This window comes from Dermacentor andersoni, chromosome 9 (genome assembly GCF_023375885.2).
Source record: "Dermacentor andersoni chromosome 9, qqDerAnde1_hic_scaffold, whole genome shotgun sequence".
NCBI lineage: Eukaryota > Metazoa > Arthropoda > Arachnida > Ixodida > Ixodidae > Dermacentor > Dermacentor andersoni.
In genome coordinates, this window is record NC_092822.1 from 4720738 (window position 1) to 4739196 (window position 18459).

At 45.6% G+C, this 18459-nt stretch overlaps 1 protein-coding gene, 1 long non-coding RNA gene and 1 other non-coding gene across 3 annotated transcripts; 2 read left to right on the forward strand and 1 right to left on the reverse strand.

Annotated features, from left to right (window-relative positions):
• The first annotated feature begins 661 nt into the window (after positions 1 to 661).
• RpL29 (ribosomal protein L29) lies at positions 662 to 8821 on the forward strand. The gene is made up of 4 exons (XM_050175273.3): positions 662 to 767; positions 1720 to 1780; positions 2059 to 2123; positions 8671 to 8821. The coding sequence occupies exons 2-4, from the start codon at positions 1744 to 1746 to the stop codon at positions 8800 to 8802; spliced, it is 234 nt and encodes a 77-aa protein (XP_050031230.1). The 5' UTR covers positions 662 to 767; positions 1720 to 1743; the 3' UTR covers positions 8803 to 8821.
• Positions 2988 to 3060, forward strand: TRNAS-UGA (transfer RNA serine (anticodon UGA)). Its single transcript has one exon. It is a non-coding gene; the product is annotated as a tRNA-Ser (tRNA).
• A 4273-nt stretch (positions 8822 to 13094) lies between the features above and the next one.
• On the reverse strand, positions 13095 to 13918 carry LOC129383740 (uncharacterized). The gene is made up of 2 exons (XR_008611605.2): positions 13830 to 13918; positions 13095 to 13338 (listed from the first exon to the last, which is right to left on the reverse strand). It is a non-coding gene; the product is annotated as an uncharacterized lncRNA (long non-coding RNA).
• Positions 13919 to 18459: the final 4541 nt, after the last annotated feature.

Below are 18459 nucleotides of genomic sequence, written 5' to 3' on the forward strand. Positions count from 1 at the left end.
GACACGATTTAAGGCCTGCAGTGCAGCACGTTTTAAAGCACTGGGATCGCTTAATTTTTTGCAAGCTTTCTACTGAGCTAGACATGCAACGATATTAAAAAGAAGATATGCTCACCTTCCCTTGAAACAGAATCGATCAGCCTATTGCACATATCGGGCGGAGGACTTACTCGTGAATAGTTTTACTATACTTTTACCACATCATCTGCCTTTCACTACGGCACACAGCAGTAAATCCTAATGTCATTTACGACATTAGGCTGTCTGTAATAAACTAAAAAAAGCTAGATTATCCTATGAATTTTTTAAAACAATTTTTCCAGTCTCTTAATTAAGGAGGCTAGGAAAGGCAAATTTATGCCGGCGATCTAGCATTGCAGCGGCCACATATGTTCGTTGTTTACATTTCTTGCACCGCTCCTTCTCTTCTAGTTTCACTATTCAAACGCAAAGCATTCGCAAATATGTCTTTTTTTGTATATTTGTGAATTTATTCATTTACCGCCAATGCAAGCGCTTTGTGCCTGCCGAAATGGCAAGACAAACGCTGAACAAATCGCAGAAGCAGGCGACAGCGAACAGGTTATAACTAGCGTCACTCTGCTCGTACGTTCCTTCCCTAGCGGCAAAAGGGGCAAATTAGACCAGGCGTGCTGGAGGAGGGAGATCTGTGCAGGTCTGGAGTAGGTCGTGGTCTAGACGAAGCTACAGGAGAAGGGCTACTGTCTTTTCCTTTCGTTTGTGGGCTTTGCATGCGGCGTTCGAAGGTATGTTACCTTGATTCGAAATCAAGTTTAATCCACTTGTTCCCTTCGTTTACCGCCGGTAACCTAAAAAGCACTGGTTGCAGCATTTATCAGGCTTTCATATGTTACATTCTGTCGTGATGTCACTTTAACAATAAATCCGCTACCACCTTTGATTGCGGTCTCGGCTGCCGATACGTGGTTATGTGCGTGATAATATGCGGGTACATTTAGTAGATGCCGAAATACTTGGCGATGAAGGCTGCTGGCACTATTTCGTGCACCTAAAAGTGTCCTCGTCGCTTTCCCATTTCCTGGAAGCGTGCGAATCGGTACGGGTGCTAAAGTGACGTGCACTTCTCGGCGTTCCCCAAGCGCACTGTTAGAACGTGCTTGTGGGGTCATGACGTGCCTACATGTCAGCGTGCTCGTTAAATCGGTGAAATAACAGCATAAACTAGCAACCACGTGCGTGCATACTGCACTTAGCTCAGGCGACTGCTATCGAGGTATCGCCGGCTTGCCCATGTGGCTGCTGGGTATTGTGCGCATTTGGTTGACCGTTTAAGTACAGTGAGTGTGCGCATAAGTCGTGTGACAGGACATACTTGCGGGCGTACAGCTGAGGCCCATGCAGTGCCAAAAACGATAGCAATAGTAATTCAACAACTACAGTTTACTCGACTTGCGGTTGTGGTCTTGGCTCTCGCAAGCTGTTTCATTCATTCCAATTTTTTCTCTCATGGCCGAGGCATTAGAGAGAGGAGTGGGTGGTATCAAAACAAAAAACAATACACATTTTAACAGCGTAGTAAGGTTGCAAGTTAGCAAGGGCTTTTGTGAATTGTGGCTATTGACGATTGAAACAATGAAAGCGAGACGGTAGTTCCAGTCGCCGCTTCTTGTGGAAATGAAGGAATTGAAATGAAGGTTAGCACGGCATCGTTGACGAATTTACCCGCCTCCTTTGCAGTTGCCGTACTGAAGAAGCACCGCCATGGCAAAGACCAAGAACCACACCAATCACAATCAGAGTAAGTACATTTTTCCTATGGAGCCTGCACTGTTGATTGAGGAGCACACATACAACTGGTTTGCTGTTGGTTAACGGAGCAGCGTAACATACTAAAGTACCGAAGCGCCCATGCATGCTGGTTCAGTGTAGAATTCAACTAATAATGGTATAGAGGCAGCAGTTGCCATGTAAGTAGTTTTGGACATCTTGCACTGTTGAAAATTGAACAGCAGTGACTCCTCTTCGTGGCACACAAAAGGGATGTGCTGTTTGTGAATGAAGGAACTTGCATTTCAGATCGTAAGGACCACAGGAACGGCATCAAGAGGCCCAAGAAGGGAAACAAGCCTTCTATGCGAGGGGTAAGTCTGTGTGTATTCTCACGGAAGTCGCCTCCCATTGGCTACCCTAAATGACGTTACCGGAGAGCTGTGTCGACTAGGTGGAGAAAAATTTTTTAACAGGTGCTCTTTTGTGGTGACATGGGGTGCACAGTTTTTCTACCCTCTCTCTGGCCAAGAGGCTCAATTCGCTACGTAGTTCACCAATTTGCTCTACCCAACTGCGACAACCGCTCTACTTCGGACCAAGCTTGTCATGCTACACTGTTACAAGAAACGATGGCATGCCATGCAGATGGGCCAAACATCACTGACTGTGCTATGTCAGACCAAGCAAGTCGCAAGAAACAATGATTCTCGCTGCAACCAGAAGAATCGGCACGTAGCTGACTCTGACAATTGGCGTCGGCAGTTAGCCAAAGTCCTGATAATTTCAGTGGAATAATACTGGTGTCGCACATGAGCGCAGTGCGAAGAATCTTTCTCCACCTGCGGCAAGTTGTTTTTTCATCCACTTTCATTTCCATTAATTTATCGTTTCTTTAATTCATTTAGGAAGTACAAGTAATTTCCCCTATGTTGTCCTTGGTGTCAATGTTTGTTGACTTGTGATACGCTTAATAAAAATCGGGCCCCTCGGTTAAATGCCTTTCTTGTTCATTGCATAACGAGGGTCTCGAATCCGGCAACATTGATGCCTTCAGGTAGCACGTGTGGGTTTATTGACCAGTTGCCTACACCCAAAAAGATCACTTACTCGTGACGCGTGCAACAGAAAGGATGTTCCATATCTGCCGCCAAGGTTTGTGAGTGGTGGCGCTGGATAACGCTCCCAGGGTTCTAGTAGGAAACATAAATACCCAAGAAAGTGGATGGGAAAACGGCGCCGCAGTAGCTCAATTGGTAGAGCATCGCACGTGAAATGCGAAGGTTGTGGGTTCGGTCCCCACCTGCGGGAAGTTGTTGTTTCATCCACTTTCATTTCCATTAATTTATTGTTTCTTTAATTCATTTAGTAAGTACAAGTAATTTCCCCTATGTCATCCTTGGTTTCAATGTTTGTTGGCTTATGGTCACACATGGCTTTTTTTATTGCGGACTCTGCATTGTATATCTCGATCAATATTAGCGCTTCATATCATGGTTAAGAAATTAGATCCCAAATGCACTCAAAAATGGCAGTTTGTACGAGCAGTTGGTGACTGCAGTGATAAATTCATCAGAATAATCTTCACTGCAATTGGGCGGATTGAGACGCACATACGTAGCTGACTACTAGCAGCCAGCCACATTAACTGTCGTGATGAATTCAATAGAATACTGGGGTCACACAGGGAATGTATGATCGCGGGCTCAGAATTGAATTCGTCTCACTATTGGCACTTTGCATAAACTGTGGTATGGTGATTGGAAGCACATGGCAGTCGGGACATTGCTGACTGCTGTGGATAAGTTAGGAGTGAAAATTCCCACGGCTGCTGCAAGAGCGGAAAAAGGGTATTCTGCCGACAGTTAACGGCGTCATTTTAGGCAGCCAATAGGAGGCAACTGTCATGAGAAATTTGGTACAGGATCAAGTGCTCAGGATCTGTCTAGGCCTGCCTCAGAGTGCTTCAACAGTGGCTACGATAGCAATCGCTAGAGACCACCTTGTCAAGACCCACATTGAAATTGAAGTACTTGGGACCCATATAAGACATCTAGCCAGGACTCCTCGTCACCATTTAGCCTCTCTACCATCGGACAGACCACACACATCTTTCAGCCAAACGATAACTGCATATGGTGAATCATTGCCAGCTTGTTTCACTCCGGCTGCGAGACCTTCGATCCCTCCATGGTGCCTCGCTCAGCCAAAGATCAATGTTGCAATACCTGGTATCTCGAAAAAAGCTGATCTGTCATCACCAGCCTTTAGACAGCTCACGCTACTATATTTGTACGAGAACTACCGTGACTCTACGCATATTTACACTGATGGATCTGTCCTTCCAAGCAGCTCCGCGGCGGCAATCGTCATACCGGCGAAAGCTACAACAATCAAATTCAATCAAATAGACACCCACGCGACAACATCGACGGCAGCAGAGCTCGCAGCGCTCTTTACCGCCCTTCGTCACATTGGTGATGAACCGCCACACAAGTGGACAATATTCTGCGATTCGAAGGCGGCACTGCAGTCTCTACTGTTACCTTTATGACGCGGACTGCACGAACAACTAATATTCCATATTACAGAGACGTTACACCATATAAGTGATGCAGGCCATGAAATAACCTTCCAGTGGCTTCCAAGTCACTGCGGGATTATCGGCAATGAACGGGCGGATCACGCTGCCCGATCAGCCCATACCGAGGAGCGCCACGTCGCAATTCCTCTTTCTAGAACTGACGCGGCACGGAAGCTCCGCCTACTTGCTCGGCAGTGAACCGTGTCGCAATGGAATGAGCCACATTTAAGAAATACGCAACTGTACTCACTTGATCCCACACTAAGTCTTTGAGCGCCATCACAGCTTCGCCGTAGAGACGCCACGCTTTTATATCGACTTTGGTTGGGCGTTGCCTTTACCAAAGCCTATGCATTCCGCATAGGGATGACCGGCACCTCAACCTGTGACCACTGCGGCCATGAAGAATCAATTGGCCATATTTTGTGCGCCCGCCCGCAGTACAGTCCACAGAGGGCATGCCTTCGCCACGAACTTGACCAACTGGACGACCAACCGCTATCGGAAAGAAAGAATTCTACAACATCAAAAGGACCTACTGTCACAGAAGAAGGCTTTGCAAGCGCTATTGCGCTTCTTGCGATCTACCGGCCTGTGTGAACGACTTTAACTGGAACGCCTTTTGTGTGTGTGTCTCCATGTGTGCGCGTTTTTTTCCCCCTTTTCTTCTTTAGTGTTTTCCTCTCTGTCATCTTTCTAACCCCTATCCCCCATCCCCAGTGTAGGGTAGCAAACCGGAGACTCATATCTGGTTAACCTCCCTGTCTTTCCTCTTCATTCTCTCTCTCTCTTGGTACAGGAGCTCTCGGCTGCCATGATAGTAGGCACTGCCCGTAGGCTTGTGTGAATGCTCAATATTTTAAAATTTCGATCAGATATTAGGCTATTCGATATTCGCTTCAGCTCAAATTTTAGCATTTGAAAAGAATGAATATAGCTATTTTTCCACATATAAGTCGCTGCGCCTTACTCTGAAAAGAAAAAAACAATCCTCATATAACGTGCAGAAATAACTGCACGGATCGGCCACGTCATTCTCTTTGGGCAAATTGCCCTGCACCTCTTCAGCGATTATGATGGTGAACTTTTCACTAAAGGTGGTTAAGTCCTGACATGGGCCACGTTTCTGTGAAGCCACACCTGAAGTTGAAATTCAGAGAAAACCGTCGCCCCGATTGAACTGTCAAATAAATAATAAAAAATAACTTTCGTCTGTGCACATGCAAAACGGAACGTGTTAAGCTCGTGTGTAGATAGAAAGCATCTAACTGAATTAGTGCAACATAGCATTACGGCAGGCAAACGCAAAATGCTCCCACGGCCTCGACCACCACAATATGTTCAGTAGTCTGAAACACAAAAGTGAACAAGAGCCTGTAAACAAATTATCTCTGCTTCTGGAGGTGTAAGAAATGTTGAAATTGCTTTTTTGCTTATGTCTGAGTAATGGCACTGTTGAAAAAGGAACTGGCTCTGAAGATGAACCCGTTTCCTTTTTGGCAAGTAATACTTATTTTTTTTATGTGTAAACATTTTTATCTTGTGCCAAGGTTTTATGCAAATGCCACAACTATTCAATCTATGTGCTTTGAAATTATTAGGCACTAATTATTCACTTAGAGCCGAAAAATATATACTTGCACACGCCTTAGTATAGTGCTGGTAATGTTTCCATTTTTTCTAATGGTAACGAAGAGTGCAGGCAACAGGATTAACACATTTATTGTGTGGACAAGCTATCCCGAATATTCTAGCTGGCTAGTTATTGTTGCATGTAAAATTGTCCTTGTGTATGTGGATAAAAAATGTGAAATTTTTATGGGCTGCTAAGCACTAGGCCGCGGAATCGAATCCTGGAGATGGCGACCACGTTTAGATGGGGGCAAAATGCAAAGACACCCGTGTACCTAGATTTAGGTGCACATTAAAGAACCCCAGGTGGTCCAAATTTCTGGAGTCCCCCACTATGGCGGGCCTCATAATCAGGTCATGGTTTTGGCATGTAAAACCACATAAATCAATAGTTTAATAAATAATAAAAAATAATAATGTAATAAAAACCCTAGTTGGAGTTCTGAAACAGTAAACTTTTCTTAAAATGCAAAATTGTATTTCTGAATGCACTTGTTTTAGCATTCACTAGGGTGTGTTAAATCAGTCATGGTGGAAGCTACTACACTAAGAATGAACATGACAATTTTGAAATGGCTTTAAGTGACATGCCAAACTACTTCGCAATACCTTGTGGGCCAGAACATGACAAGCTACTCTTATGGTAGCTCAAAGAACATTTAGGCACTCAGGTTAAGCAACAAGGGACTGGTCGCCTATGGCATTTTTCTTTGCGTATTCAACTGTCGCAGTGATATCAAGAGCTCGCAGTAGGACTAGCAGTTGGCACAGGGTAATGCAGGTACCTTATCTAATCAAAATTTTGTTCTAGGTGCACAAATATCAATGTGCAATAATCAAAGCTACAAAGGAGTTTATCAGCCAGAAAGCCTCGCAGTGGGATATTCTGTGCTTGTCAAAGGATCAACCCTGGCCCCGCTGGTTGTCTTAGTTCAGCCACCAACTGAGCTTAACTGGCTTGCTGGTGGCCGCATGAGAGCAAACTTGGCTTTCCTTTTGCTGAATCCTTCTCCCCCTTGTGGATTTTCACTTGATTAGTCACCATTACAGTGATTTGCATTGGTATGGGGTTTGGGGCCTAGACTAAAATATCCCCCATATTCAGAAATGCAACTTAATTTGAAGCCCATGCTTCACTTGATCTAAGTGACGCCTATCGTGAATGCGCCAAAGGAAACGCAGTGAGCATCTTTGGGCATGTTAACGCCAGGCGTCATCTAAATCAAGTCAAGCATGGGCTTCGACTTAAGTTGCATTTCTGAATACGGGGGTAAGTTTTCTTTAACCTGCATGAGCTCCCGTAGCTTCATGGTTAGTTCCATGTGCATGTGAAGTCTTCATTTATTTGTGTAAAATTGTGTTCAGAGTGCCACCAAACTGTCTGCATTTTTCCTGTCGGTTGCTTGCCTATTCCAAGCTCATCAACACACAGGTGCATCGCTTACATTGAAAGGACCGTAAGGTGTTTTTTCCAGTGAGGTGAAGCACAAAATTCAGGAATGCTTCAGCACCTTGAGCTAGTCATTAGGCTTAACCCTTTGAGAGTCGATTTTTTTTCACCATATGCGACTGCCCAGGGTCGATTTCTTTTTATTGCAGATTCCAATTCGTCTGAGGGACCTATTTCGAAAAAAATTTACCTGAATTTTTCTAGGGTGACCGTGAAGCGAGAAAAAAATATTTTGCATTGGTATATATGTACTCTTCATTGATGAATAACAGTAGAAAAGGAAAAAAACTGATAAGAATAAAAAGTTTGACGCATTAATATAGTTCAAAGCTTTGAAAATGCACACACGAGAATATTTTGCAAGACTCAAATGTTCCTGCTCTCACACTAATATGTACCACCATACCGTCATCGAACTACGCAGGTGCGTGCACTCAAGAAAACTGCGGTTGTGTGCCCGTCAAAAAAAGCAAAATGTGCTACAAACTTCCGCCAATCTTCATCTTATCGCACAGATGCAATTAGTTTTCGCGAGTCAAAAAAAGAAAAGCAACAGAAACACATGCACAGCAGCATCCTTCCTCTGAGCACTAAACGAGCGAGGAACAAGCGGCCGCCCTTTGAGCGATTGGTAACGAGGTAGCCATCAGTTTTGCAAGCGCAACAAGCCGAAACCGCCTGCGAAAACAAAACCCAAACCGCCACCCGCCCGCATGCGCACCAATGCGCGAGCGGTAAATATAGACGCACTGGAGAGAACTAGCGCTAAAACAAACCATGCAACGAAAACCAAGAGAGGGAGGCGTGCGAGAAAAATTCCCTGCATTCCCACATAGTGGCAGCACATGACAGAAAAGAAAACGTTAGGGAAGTGGCACGCTTTTTTAAACGCACAGACGCCTCCGTAAATATATGGCATTGACCACTTTTGGGCTTGTTCGCGGCGCCATATATTTACGTCATTGACCCTCAAAGGGTTAATTGTAGCGCTGAGCTAATCGGTCAGGTACCATGCTGAAACTGGATGCTCTGAAGGTGCTCCCAGCATTTGCTCAGGTGACATCATAGTTGCCTGATGTGTGGAGATCAATTTTTGGTGTTCCCGATGTGGTCTTCTACCACATAATTGAAATCACTATTTAATGAGGCTATAAGAATGCTGTGCCAACCTCCTGTTTTGAGTGTTGCATGGTGCATGTGAAAGCGTGGTAACTGTGTTTGCATCTACATTTAAGCCGGCCTCACTCATGTGCAGGTGGATGCCAAGTTTGTGCGGAACATGCGGTTTGCCAAGAGGCACAACAAGAAAGGCCTGAAAAAGATGCGTGCCAATGAAGCCCTGCAGAAGGAGGCTGCACTGGCTGCCAAGAAGGCTAGCATGCAATAAAATGCCGACTGTACAGTAATTTTGACTCCTCCTTGCTTCATGCATGCTCATTTGACGCCAACTTGTGCACTGCATTTGGAATCTGTCAGTAGGCTATTTCATGTGACTGCAGGTATCACGTTTGATACCTCTACCACATTGAACCGTATCACATCTGCAGTGAGAAAAAATAAGGGACATGTGTCACAAGAAATAAAAATATTGCTATATACTACTTGCTTTCCATGATAAAAAATTGAATGTCATCATCATCATAATTTATTTTTCCTTAAGGACCCCTGTCGGGGTATTACATAAGGGGGGGTTACAGAAGATAAGGATAGAAACAAAGATATGGTTACAATTTCTTACAAGACTCAGCCTGTGGATTCGCATTAAAACAAACAAACAAAAAAAGGCCAAGAGGCACACTGAATAGAATGCAAAAGCAAATCAGCAGAACAGTCACAATGTGAGACAGCAATCACAAAAGAATGAAGGCACAGTACAGTCATTATAAGGTTAGGGTTTAAGGTGATCAGTAAGCAGCTGCTTGAAGATAATGGGGTTGCGCTCATTGACAACTCTATCTGGTAAATTGTTCCACTCTATAATGGCGCTAGGCAAAAACAATTGATTAAAGGAAAGTGTTGAACCATGCAAGCGCTGGATGCTGCAAGAGTTAAAAAGGCGACGAGATGTACGGGTTGGTGGGATTAGAAGCCTTCCATGCAGTTCGGGGAAGTTATAATAAAGTCGCTGGAAAAGGCACAGTTTCGCAATTTTCCGACGCAACACCAATGGTTCGAGTCCTAGAGATGATTTAATCACACTGACACTTTCTTCACGGCTGTATCTGGAAGTGATGAATCTAGCGGCACGATTTTGTATTGATTCTAACATATTAAGTAAGCTTGGTGTGGGCTCCAAATAGCTGAGGCGTAGTCAAGTTTACTTCGAATAAAAGTTTCATAAGCTAGTTTTCTTGTGGATGAGGGGCACAGCGCAAGGGTACGTCTGACGTAACCAAGTGATTTATTAGTGTCGGTAGCCAATTTTGTTATATGGTCGGACCAGGTCAACTTGCTATTAATAGTAATACCGAGATAACGATACGACTCAATGGTGGATAGGGCTGTAGAGTTTAAAAAGTATGAGTGATTCTTGTTAGAGTGTTTACGGGATACCTGCATAACTTTACATTTGGAGATGTTAAGTTTCATTAAAGAGTTGGAACACCAGGTTTCTAATGAATGTAAGTCTTTTTGGAGCGTTGCATGGTCGGCTGGGTCTGTAATGCGACGGTAGATTACGCAGTCATCTGCAAAAAGTGAGATATTGGATGATATGCCGTTGGGAAGGTCGTTTATGAAGATGAGAAAGAGAAGGGGACCGAGGACGGACCCCTGTGGTACTCCGGAGATGACGCTAGCAGTGGTTGAGCAATGATTTCCGATAGCTGTGTACTGGAATCGATTAGTAAGAAAGCAACGGATCCATGAGAGTGCGAGAGGGTCGAGACCGAGGCATGAAAGTTTGGCCAAAAGCCGCTGATGGGGAACACAGTCAAATGCTTTGGCAGTCTAGATATACGACGTCAGTTTGAAGTGATGAGTCTAAATTCAGGTGAAGTTCAGTAATAAATTCAAAAAGCTGTGTATCGCATGACAAACCAGGCCGGAAACCATGCTGATTGTGAAAAAAGGAATGATCACCGAGATGACATGCTATTTGCGAATATATTATATGTTCTAGGAGTTTACAGGGAATACTCGTTAGGGAAATGGGGCGATAGTTGGATGGATCAGAGTGGCTGCCTGACTTATATACCGGTACCACTTTACTAATCTTCCAGTCATTTGGAAGTGAACTATTAGTAATGGACTGGGTAAAAATTATTTGTAATATTAGACTGGAAATTGCTTTCGTACCTTTTAGTACCTTAGCAGTGATGTTATCTGGCCCGGGGGCACTAGAAATCTTTAGGTTATCAATAAGTTTCATAATGCCTTGAGAAGTAATTGTAATGGGAAACATGAGGGGAAAACTGTGGATGGGCAAATCAAAGTCCTTCAGTGCAGGCTCACGAGTGAAAACAGAAGACAAATATGAGTTCATTACGTCTAACCGCTGATCAAACGGCACGTTTGAACTGTCAGGATAAGTCAAGGAAATGTTATTGGAGCTATTGTTTGGTTTCAGAATATTCCAAAATTTTTTTGGGTTGACACATATGATGTTAGGCAAATCGTGGTGGAAGAACTTCTTTTTGGATTGTCTCAAAGAGCTAGTGTATTTGCGCAGGCATTTCAAGTACTTGTCCCACTTTGAACAAGATTTAGAGCGTTTCGCATCACGAAACAGACGTTTTTCCTTCCCGACAGCCTCCGAAGTGTGTTGGAAAACCAGGGTTTTCCTAAATCACCGCGAATGCGAACAAGAGGTACATGTCTCCGTAATTTAGCATACAAATTTGTTTGGCTGAAATGTCCACATTTATGCAGGGGCGGCAGTGCTGCGTGAAACCATCGAGCTGCACCAAAACACTAATTTCGAATGAAGTTGCAAAATTTAGCAGTATGTGCGTGTTCAGTGGCAACCACATAGCCACAGACTTGCGTTGGCTAGCACTTAGTCCTACAACCCAAGCCTAAACAATCTCTTTCAGCATTGGCATAATTGGAGTGTGGATGTGCTTGGTTTGGTGGCATTCTATCGAGGCATCAAGAAAGTGAAAAACCGTTTTGTGCTATACAATGCATTACGAATGTTTTATTAAGGTGTTATGTGGTTGCGTATATGTGGGCCACCTAAAGGCGTTTTGAACTGGTTATGGGGCTATCGGGAAGGAAAATCGCACTGAATGATTAAGGTAATACAGTCTGCTCAGTGTGTGGCTCATCGGTTTCTTTATACATTTTGCACCCCTATTGGTACATCTGCATTGATTAATGGGCAAACACTGTGCGTGTGAAGTTCTAAATCTATTTCGCACTTCACCGGAATGATAGTGCAGCAGGCTGACAAACGACATGCTTGCGTCCATGAAACTTTGCGGTCACAAATATCCAATGGCAACTGCAATCGTCACTCAAATTTGCATGCAGGCTACGCTATTTTCTGCCAGACCACACCTCGCAAAATCGTTCTTGCTGCCGCAGCACGTATGCCAAGGATATAAAGTTTCATATTTAGTCAGCCTTAGCGGCCAAATTGTGATCGTAATTAAAGGAGTACTAACACAAATTTTCGATCTTGTTTTTTCTGCTGCAATAAGTAGCTAATAACCTAATAATCACTGCACGAAACATCATTGGCTTCAGAGTGTGACAGGTAATTATTTGGAGTCTTGTTTGTAGCGATCAATCCCTATTTCGGTTTCAGAGAGAAATGAGATCGGCCAAAGACGGAATGTAAACCACGAAGGAAGGTAAACTGATGCAACGCCGACTGATGAAGTAAACACAGCTAGGCACGTGATCCCACAAAATTGTGACGCGTGCTCGCCAGCATGCGAGCTTCGTGTTGATAGTTGTCTGCTACGCCTGCATGCGCTTTACGATGTCCTGGCCATTGTTGTCCTCGTTTTCATCAGCTGTGGAAAATCTTGTATAGGTCAAACTGGACAGTGCTTCAATGAAAGAGCTCGTCAGCACAGCAGTAACCTGAAGCTATGGCTATGGAAGTTGTTTAGCCGGACACTGTAACAAGTGTCACTGCACCACCATATTTGAAAAGACAAAATTCATAGGGAAAGGAAAAGGTAAGAGGGAAAGGGAAATGGTAGAGGCTTTTCGCATTAGAAAGGAAGAGATATATGTGTAAGCACTCCCTCTCTTGCCTTGTCGGGAAGGGAAATAACATTTTTGGAAGAAAGAGTATAATGTCACTGATTTACAGACGTTTTTGCGACTGGTGTGCGCATGCCTACGCTGAAAAAGGTATAAATGTCCGGTGAACTTCAAATAAACTTTCTGTTGGCAGTCAGCGCTTGTCTCACTCAGTGTGACAAGCGCTGTTCCTCGTTTACTTGTCCATTGGCGACTGTTTCCTGCAGGCGGAAGTCGCCGCCGTGTTACATGTGGCCAACCGCTTTTGTGTGGATCCACTACAAAGCAGCGACTCTGAAAGTACGGCTAGCGACAGCTATCGGTATATGCGTATGCATATTGATAGCTGTGCCCTCGACGAATTTCGTCGAGGGCGCTTTGGGAATGAAGCATATTCCGGAGCAGGACACAAGATGGGGTAAAAGTTGGCACAGCATCAGGCTTGGGGGCATGTAGTCTTGGTAGAAGATCATTAGACTGCTCTAAGCTTGGCAGGGTTTATTTATACCAGGCACGCTCGAAATGAAACGAGCAAATCTGGCTGCTCTTTAACTATGTCCATTTAAGCGTCCAGTGGTGCACACGAACTCGGACCACTTGTGCTGCTTATCGGTGCCGACCATTGCGAACGAGCAAGCCAGGCAAGCTGGCGATTGCTGGAAAATGGCTGTCGGATCCGAGGCCGACAGCCCTTGCGATCCATCTGGCACAGCTCGTAATAAAGCACCTGTATTTGTCAACACAATATATATATATTCTATATTAGCACCTATATTCGTCTGCACATTATGTTGCTCATAAATGATAATACAATTAGTTTGCCCGACGCCGTTGGTAGTGACGAGATAACACATTAGCCAGGCGAGCCGCTTTACAGAGACAATTGCTGCGGCGGCTGCGCTGACCGCTTGCGAGTCAAAATCACGCCAACAATTTACTATACCGCGCAACATTTTGTTGCAACAGCAACTATATGGACACTCCAGGCGTATTTGTGCCGTCGCTGCCGACATGAGGTTTCCTATTAAGTCCAAGGGCGATAAAACTGTCGCTGCGCGCCGCATGTTGTATGTGCGAGTGAAAGCGTGTGAGCAGTGTGAGGGTTTATACGCGAGCTGGCAAACACAGTTAAATCTCGCGTGCACGAGCGGCTCATACACACACACATAGACAACCCCGATGCTCTCTTGGGTACACTCCGCGACACATGCACCTCACCTGGCATACCATCTCCTCTCCCCTCATACACAGGACAGCCGAACCCCGAACTCGACACCGACATAGCAGAGGCGGAGGTCAGAGCAGCCCTCATTACTCTCCGCACCAATTCCGCGCCCAGCCCTGACCAGGTCACCAACACAACGCTTCGTAATCTGGACAATGAATCGATTACTTGCATCATGGAGTACTTCAACCAGTGCTGGAAAGAGGGCACCCTCCCCCAGTCCTGGCGACACGCAAAGGTAATCTTCATTCCGAAGCCCAACAAACCACTTACACTCCAAAACCTTCGCCCGATCTCGCTAACCTCGTGTCTCGGAAAGCTTTTCGAGCATGTGGTATCAGCAAGGCTCGTACAGCACATGACAGACCACGACTTATACCCTCACAGCATGGTGGGATTCCGCCCCCATTTGTCCACACAAGACGCCATGTTGCAAATCACGCATGACATCTTCGATCCACTCATTCCAAGCCACACCAAGGCAGTCCTGGCTTTGGATTTATCCAAAGCCTTTGATCGCGTCAAACATCACGCGATCATGACTGCACTCTCTCCACTAAATGTGGACGCACATACGTACACCTACATTCAGGCATTCCTCACAGCTTCACTTCGGCCCGCTCACCTACCCCACATACTCTCTAAAAAGCGTAAGCACCCCGCAAGGCTCCGTCCTCTCACCTTTCTTATTTAATATCGCTCTCATCCCCCTAGCACGACAATTGGCAACCGTTCCTCACGTGAAAGATACTCTCTACACTGACGACATTACGCTATGGACTACCCATCGCAATGATGGCGCCATACAGGACACCATCCAAGCAGCCACCAATCTGACCCAAAACTATGCAGTTAGCTTAGGACTTCCTTGTTCCCCAGAGAAGTCCGAGCTGCTGTGCATTCGTCCCAAGAACTGCAACTCGCCCTGCTCCCCCATCGTCATCGAGCTGGACAGTAGACCAATACAAGAGGTCGAAACCCTCAGAATACTTGGTATGCATATCCAGAGTGATGGGAAGCACACGACTACACTCCGGAGTCGGAGTATAGTCGTGTGTAGTCGAGTGAGAGCAGGTAGTAGGGGCGATCTCGCACCTCATCTGCCGGGTCTCGGGCCACCACAGAGGCATGAAGGAGCGTGATCTATGCCGTGTTCACGCCTTGGAACTCAGCCGTGTACTCTACCCCACCCCCTATCTCAAGCTCTCTCGCCGTGAAACTGACGCCATGGACGCTCTTATTCACCGGGCATACAAAGTCGCCCTCCACCTTCCCATAAATACACCTACCGACCGAATCTTACAATTAGGCCTGTATGCGCTGTGCCTTCGATGTTTTGTTCGCGCTGAAGCGAGATATGCATGAAGGTCAATTCACTTTCTGCTCCTGCAATTTCTCACTACAGAACTTTGACAGCAAGTTTCTGCACTCATCGAACGAGGTGTTCATGTTTACCTGTGTGCGTGTGATACCGTGCTGGTTAATTTAGTTAAAACACTGAAGTACTAAAGTGCCAAACAGATTACACAAGAAGAGACACGGACGAGCGCTTACTAACAACTGATCTTTGTTAGTAAGAGCTCGTCCGCGTCTCTTCTTGTGTCGTCTGTTTGGCGCTTTAGTACTTCAGTAACATGCACCAACTAGCCCAACAAAAAGTTCTAGTTAAAACACGCTGGTGAGCTAGGAGTTTTAACTAAATTGGTCTGAATCCATGATAGAATGTGTAAGCGTGACTGAACAAGGACGTAGAAAGAAGCAGACACACAAAGACAGCGCTGTCTCTGTGTGTCTCTCTGTGTTTCTATTCCTACATCCTCATTCAGTCACACTTAGAGATTCTATCATTGTTAATTTAGATAGTCAGCGAATCTTCACAAGTTGATACGGCCGCTAAAACTACTATCTTTACTTCGTACAGCTACTATCCACTAATTTGCCATCGCAATCGGTGCTTTGCCTTTTGGGCGAAGCTGTGACATTTTTATAACATGTGCACTTTTGAGGTCACTTTACGAATTATTTCGTGTTGGAAACAAATTTAAGCCAATTTTTGTGCCGCCTTCAGCGGCGAAAGAGGTCAGTGTCGCGCGTCACAACCAGGGAGGAGGAGGAGGAAATAACTTTATTGCATGCCCTGCGAGTTGGTGGGGAGGGCCAGAGGCTCCGCCTAGGTGACAGCCAGGAGTTCGTGGGTCCCGGCGGCATCCTCGGCCCGCTGGACAGCCCATAGTTGATCCTCGAGGGCGGGGCTGAGCAGCGCGGCTTCCCAGCCCATGCGAAGGCTGTTGCTAGAGGCCGCATTCCTGTTATTGTTATATATCCCTCAGCATTCCCACAATATATGCTCCAGAATGGCTCTGAATTCACATGTGTTGCATTTGTTCATTTGATATACATCCGGATATATGATGTGTGAGAGCGCAGGGTTTGGATACGTCCTAGTTTGTAACTGCCGCCATGCGACAGACTGCTTTTTGTAAATTTTGCGTGAGGTCACGGGAATATGCCCCTCTGTAACCTATGGTGTTTTGTGATGTCATTATATGTGGTCATTCTGTCCTCCCACTCCTACTCATTTACCGCACTGTCACGTTCGGAGGGTGCCGGGGCATCACTTGTGACTGCGGCTCGGTCCGTAAGGCCTCGAGCCACGTCATGTCCCGCCTCGTTGTTGCCATCCTCCATGAGGGTGTGGGCGGGTGTCCATGTGATGTATATCTTTCTTTTGCAATTTTGGCCTCCTGCAAGAAGAATGCGTAGTGCCTCCGGGGAGATTTGGGCATTGGCAAAATTTCTTATTGCTGTCTGAGAGTTGCTCACTATAATGGCTGCGTTAGTCTGAGCTACTGCGAGCGCTATGGCTACTTCTTCCGCTGTCTCGTTACTTGTGGTGCGTATCGTTACGCACGTCTTGCACTGTTTCTCGCTATCGATTACGGCTGCCGTAAACCCTCGCCTGCGACTGTATCGAGCCGCATCTATGAAGACTGCGTCCTGGTCGCTGCCAAATTTCTTCTGTATCTGCTTCGCTCTGTTCTCTCGTCTGTCCTTATTGTGTTCTGGGTGCATGTTCTTTGGTATGGGAGTTATTACCATTGTTTCCTTCCTCTCTCTCAGGATGTCCACCTTGACACCTTGCTGTGTGTTGTAACCTATGTCTAGTCTCTCTAGGATGTGTGTGGTGGTGTTTTATGGCACATAGGCAACTAAGGCCATTATGCGCACTCTCTAGGATGTGTCTGTCTGCTCTAGTCTTAGAGAGGCATTCGTATTGTGTCGTACATTGCGCTTCGATGATCTCGTCTATCGTGTTGTGTAGGCCTAATTGTAGCAACTTGTCCGTGCTGGTGCTGATCGGTAGCCTTATGGCTAGTTTGCATATTTTCAGAACGAGGCATTCTAGTTTGATCTTTTCCACGACCTGCCATTTCAAGTACGGCGCTATGTTATTACTGTTCTACTAATTACGAAGGCCTGTATTAACCTGATCGTGTTTCCCTCTCTCATCCTGCTATGTTTGTTTGCTATCCTTCTGATTAGCCTCATGATTTGCGCTGCATTTCCCTCCAGTCTTCTGAGGGTTTTTCCGTTGTTGCCCTTGGCTGTGATGAGGAGCCCCAATACCCTGATCCTGTCGACCTTGGGTATGGGTTTCCCATTGGCCGTCTTTAACTGTGTTTCCTCTCTATGGATGAAATTTTCCATGTAGTTGCCCGGTTTGCGACTTCTGCGAGTAGGTCTGTACAGCAACAGCTCTGATTTCTCTGCCGAGCAGGTTAGCCCTGCCCCCTCTAGATACTGTTTGATTGTTTTGACCGCTGTTTGAAGCGTTTGTTCTGTTTGCCCGTCACTTCTGTTTCTCACGCATAGGGTGATATGGTCAGCGTATAAGGTATGATTGAGTCCCTTGATTTCTTGTAGCTTGGCTGGCAGCCCGATTAGCGCCAGATTGAATAGCACCGGTGATAAGACCAAGCCCTGTGGCGTACCTGCGCTGTCTATCTCTATCTCCTCCGAAACTAGGTCCGCTATCGTGATCTTTGCCTTTCTGCCCCTTAGGAAATTGCGTACGTAATCATACATCCGTTTTCCCAGTCCTAGTTCTCCTACTCTATCTAGTATCGTTGCATGTGTTACGTTCTCGAAGGCCTTTTTTAGGTGCAACCCGAGAATCGCCTTTGTCGTTCTGCCCGAATCTTCTATGATCTGATGTTTTAGTTGTAACAGAGTGTCCTGCACTGAAATGTTTCTCCTGAATCCCATCATCGTGGGTAGGAGCGCGTCCCAGTCCTTTAGATAGCGGGTTATTTTCACTAGAACCACGTGCTCAATGAGTTTCCCCACACAACAAGTGATAGATATGGGTCTCACGTTCTCAATCTGCAGTCGCTTGCCCGGTTTAGGTATTAACATGATTTGTGCCGTCTTCCATTGCAGCGGAATCTGCCCTGCCTCCCAGCATTCGTGAATATAATCTGGTAACTTAGTTATAGAGTCATCGTCCAAGTTCCTTAGCGTTTTATTCGTTACCCTGTCTAGTCCAGGTGATGACTTGGTATTGAGTTTCTGTAGGGCTGCCCTGACCTCTGACTCACCAATTTTGTTGTCTAATTCGTCATT

What these genes read in the sequence shown, in the direction of transcription:
- RpL29 (XM_050175273.3), top strand. Translation starts at nt 1,744, where the DNA reads ATGGCAAAGACCAAGAACCACACCAATCACAATCAGA. An exon ending in CCACACCAATCACAATCAGA is followed by an intron (nt 1,781 to 2,058) that starts GTAAGTACATTT and finishes CTTGCATTTCAG; the next exon opens with ATCGTAAGGACCACAGGAAC. An exon ending in ACAAGCCTTCTATGCGAGGG is followed by an intron (nt 2,124 to 8,670) that starts GTAAGTCTGTGT and finishes ACTCATGTGCAG; the next exon opens with GTGGATGCCAAGTTTGTGCG.